A 3762-nucleotide genomic window follows, 5' to 3' on the forward strand; every position below is an offset into this window, starting at 1 on the left:
TTTTTTCTATTAGTAAGTATTAAGAGCCACGTTATTATCACTATTTACTAGTCCATTTACACATCCCAAATATTTATACCAAGTTCTAAGTTCTTCATGGGTTCCCAAATTAAATTTTCATTTTTTAGAAACATGTGTGTCATTTTTTAAATTAAAAGTTTCATATTTAGATTTTTTGTATTTAAAATAGAATTGTGTTGTTTTTTAAAGTCCCATATTTAGATTTTTGTATATAAAATAGAATTGTATTGTTTTTAAATTAAAAGTCTCATATTTAGATTTTTGTATTTAAATTAGAAATTTGTTTTTAAAATTAAGTCATTATACATAAATTAGAAATTTGTTGTTTTTAAAATTAAGTCATTATATTTAAATTAGAAGTTTGTTGTTTTCAAAATTAAGTCATTATACTTAAATTAAGAATTTATTGTTTTTAAAATTAAGTCATTATACTTAAGTTAGAAATATGTTGTTTTGAAAATTAAGTCATTTTACTTAAGTTAGAAATTTGTTGTTTTTAAAATTAAGTCATTATACTTAAGTTGGAAATTTGTTGTTTTTTAAAAAGTTGAAATTGATTAGCATAAATAAATATTGAGTTAAATTTTGAAAAGTTTAAAAGATAATTACATAATTAAAATTTAATTCAAAAAGTTCCAAATAATCCAACTACATTTTGTCTTTAAATTTTTTGATTAAACTAAATAATTACATTTTTTTTGTCTAAGTGGAATTTGCTGCAAAAACAGGTTCCTAATTCTAAATAACCAGGACCAAAATCAATGGACTGGTCACTCCTTTGGACCTAGGCGCAAAAACATGTTGTCTTGAAGCTTAGAGCAGCCACTTTTTCATTCCATCTGGTCATCTCAGAGCTATAACCTGCAGAGAAAAATAGCTTATTTAAAAAGCACTTAAAAAACTAAAAAATAACTAAACAAATTACTCAGTTTGAAACTTTACCCAACAGGTTAACTTGAACATCCAAAAAGGCATTGCAATAATAACTTAAAACAGAACAAATCCATAGAAATTAAATCCCACATAATCTCGGATGGGAAAATCGAAAAAGAAAGGAGTTTTTAAAAAACTGATAAAAATTCTTCATAAAAGGTTCATGAGGCGTTAAGAACATCATCACAGTAAGAGACCTTCTCAAAAAACAGAAACCAAAACAACAATAGAATACACATCGAGAGAGATCACAGTAAGAGATTTTTCAAAAGAAACTCTAAACACAACAGCAAGAACAGCCATAAACGCAGCAAAAGCTATTTTTTAAAACCCAAAAGCAAGAACAACATAAACGCAGCAAAGCTATTTTTTTTTCAAAACCCTAAAAAACGAAATAGAAGAAGGAGGCTTATCTGGAGACGGGAGGCATCATCGCCGGCAGCTTCATCTTCTTCTCCTTCCAACAAATCGACCACTCACCCTCCACCATCACAACTCAACGATATCACCCTTCTTCACCTCCGATCAAATCCATTCTACCGGACCACCACCGTTCGTTTCTTCTTCCGCCGTCACAAACCCTTGCGTCCCCAATTTCCATCTCTTCCGGCGCAAAACCTAATCCAGATGCAGATCTTCGTCAAAACCCTGACGGGGAAAACCATCACCCTCGAGGTCAAGTCTTCCGACACCATCGATAATGTCAAAGCAAAGATCCAAGATAAGGAAGGAATCCCACCGGACCAACAACGACTCATCTTCGCCGACAAACAGCTAGAAGACGGCCGCACTCTTGCTGACTACAACATCCAGAAGGAATCCACACTCCACCTTGTTCTCCGTCTCCGTGGTGGAGCCGAGAAGCGTAAGAAGAAGACTTACACATAGCCGAAGAAGTTTAAGCACAAGCATAGGAAGGTGAAGCTAGTTGTTCTTCAGTTTTACAAGGTCGCTCATTCTGGGGAAATTTTGAAGGTACGATCTGAAGCTTTTGTTGTAAAACCTAATTCTGAAGCTTTTGTTGTAAAACCTAATTATGTTGGTGAGGCTTGGGCCTTTGGCCCAAGCGATTTTGGCCTGCATGTACATTCCCTCAATGCTACTGCACCCCATCCGATTGGGCTCTGATATCCTTTGTTGAGCCCATTCTCAACTTCTTTGGGCTTATTTCTTTGTTTTTGGTTACTAGTTGATTAAGTTTAGTTAATGTAGGTTAATTAGCTTAATTAGATGATTAGGTATTAACTAGATTAAATTAGTTATGATTAGGATTAATTAGAAATAATTTTAGGATTAGAAATAGTATTAGAAATATTAGAAATAATTAGGAATTTAGGTTCATTAGAATTTTTTAGATTTAGGTTATAATTTTTTTGAAGAGTTGGATTTAGAAATATTAGAAATATTAAATTTAGTTTAGAAATAATTGTAGATTAATTATAATTCTATTGTGATTTAGATTTATTTTAGAATTTTTAGTTTAATTTAGAATGATTTTAGAATTTAATCTTTGTTAATATTTTAGAATTTAATTAGATAATTTTTTATTTAGAAATAATTGTAGATTAATTATAATTATAAGGTGATTTGGAATTATTTTAGATTTTTTAATATAATTTAGAATGATTTTAGAATTTAATCTTTGAAAATATTTTAGAATTTAATTAGATCTTTTTTAGAAATAATTGTAGATTAATTAGAATTATAAGTTGATTTAGAATTATTTTAGAATTTGGAATTTAATTTAGAATGATTTTAAAATTTAATCTTTGTTAATATTTTAGAATTTAATTAGTTTTCTTTTTTTAGAAATGATTGTAAATTAATTAGAATTATAAGGTGATTTAGAATTGTTTTAGAATTTTAATTTAATTTAGAATGATTTTAGAATTTAATCTTTATTAGTATTTTAAAATTAATATTTTGGATAATAGTTTAGAATTGAGATTTTCGATTGTTTAATATTGTTTTGAGTTTTAATTTAATGATACTTTTGTTAATTGTTTAAACTTTAGTTATTTGTTTTAGATTTAACATTTTATTACAATTCTCTTGTTATTTCATGTTGATTTCAACTAAAACCTAACATTTAACGATTAACTCTAATTTTTTAATTTCCACAATTAACATCTAATTCTTTTAAATCCCGCTTCTAATATTTATTTATTTTTGTGTATTTACTTTACTTCGCTTTATGCTATATCATTGTACATTCTTCATCTCATCTTAAAATGAACCTAAAAATAATAAAGACTTAAAAATACAAAAAGATTATAATTCTCATGCCATCAATTCAAACCAATTTTTAAAACAAATAGAACTTCTCGATTCAAAGTCGAGCCCATTTTAAATGCCTTTGTAAGTCGATCGCTTGAAAAAGCATCGCCATCAACCTCACATGGCTTACTCTTGGGTTTTCTTACAATAAGACCTATTCGGTTTCATTTAATAGATTAAATGGATTATTCACCAAATAAATTCAATTCATTCACAAGAATGCAAATTTTAAAACCTCGATCCGACATCGAAAGTTAAATTAGAATACTTAATCACATCTAAACAACACTTCATTTGAAAATGAAAAGGGGGATGGTTTTGAGTTTTCAACTCCTCTCCTCGATTATTTGAATATGAGTTTTCTTACTCGGTTAGTCAAATGGTCGTCATTTCTAATTCATTTAAGTACAAACAAATCAAATCCTTTTGTAATAATAAAACGAAAAGGGAGATGACTTTGAGTCTTCAATTTTTCTCCTCAATTATTTGAATACAAGTTCTCTTACTTGGTCAGTCAAATAATTGTCGTTC

The 3762-nt window shown here is 28.4% G+C and overlaps 1 protein-coding gene across 1 annotated transcript; it reads left to right on the forward strand.

Annotated features, from left to right (window-relative positions):
• Positions 1-1152: 1152 nt before the first annotated feature.
• On the forward strand, positions 1153-2095 carry LOC127087275 (ubiquitin-like). Its single transcript, XM_051028146.1, has one exon. It carries the CDS (start codon positions 1582-1584, stop codon positions 1840-1842), a length of 261 nt encoding a protein of 86 aa, XP_050884103.1. The 5' UTR covers positions 1153-1581; the 3' UTR covers positions 1843-2095.
• Positions 2096-3762: the final 1667 nt, after the last annotated feature.

Source organism: Lathyrus oleraceus, chromosome 5, assembly GCF_024323335.1.
Source record: "Lathyrus oleraceus cultivar Zhongwan6 chromosome 5, CAAS_Psat_ZW6_1.0, whole genome shotgun sequence".
NCBI lineage: Eukaryota > Viridiplantae > Streptophyta > Magnoliopsida > Fabales > Fabaceae > Lathyrus > Lathyrus oleraceus.

Bases quoted from the DNA above. Each gene is read 5' to 3' on its own strand.
- LOC127087275 (XM_051028146.1), top strand. From the start codon at position 1,582: ATGCAGATCTTCGTCAAAACCCTGACGGGGAAAACCATCACCCTCGAG.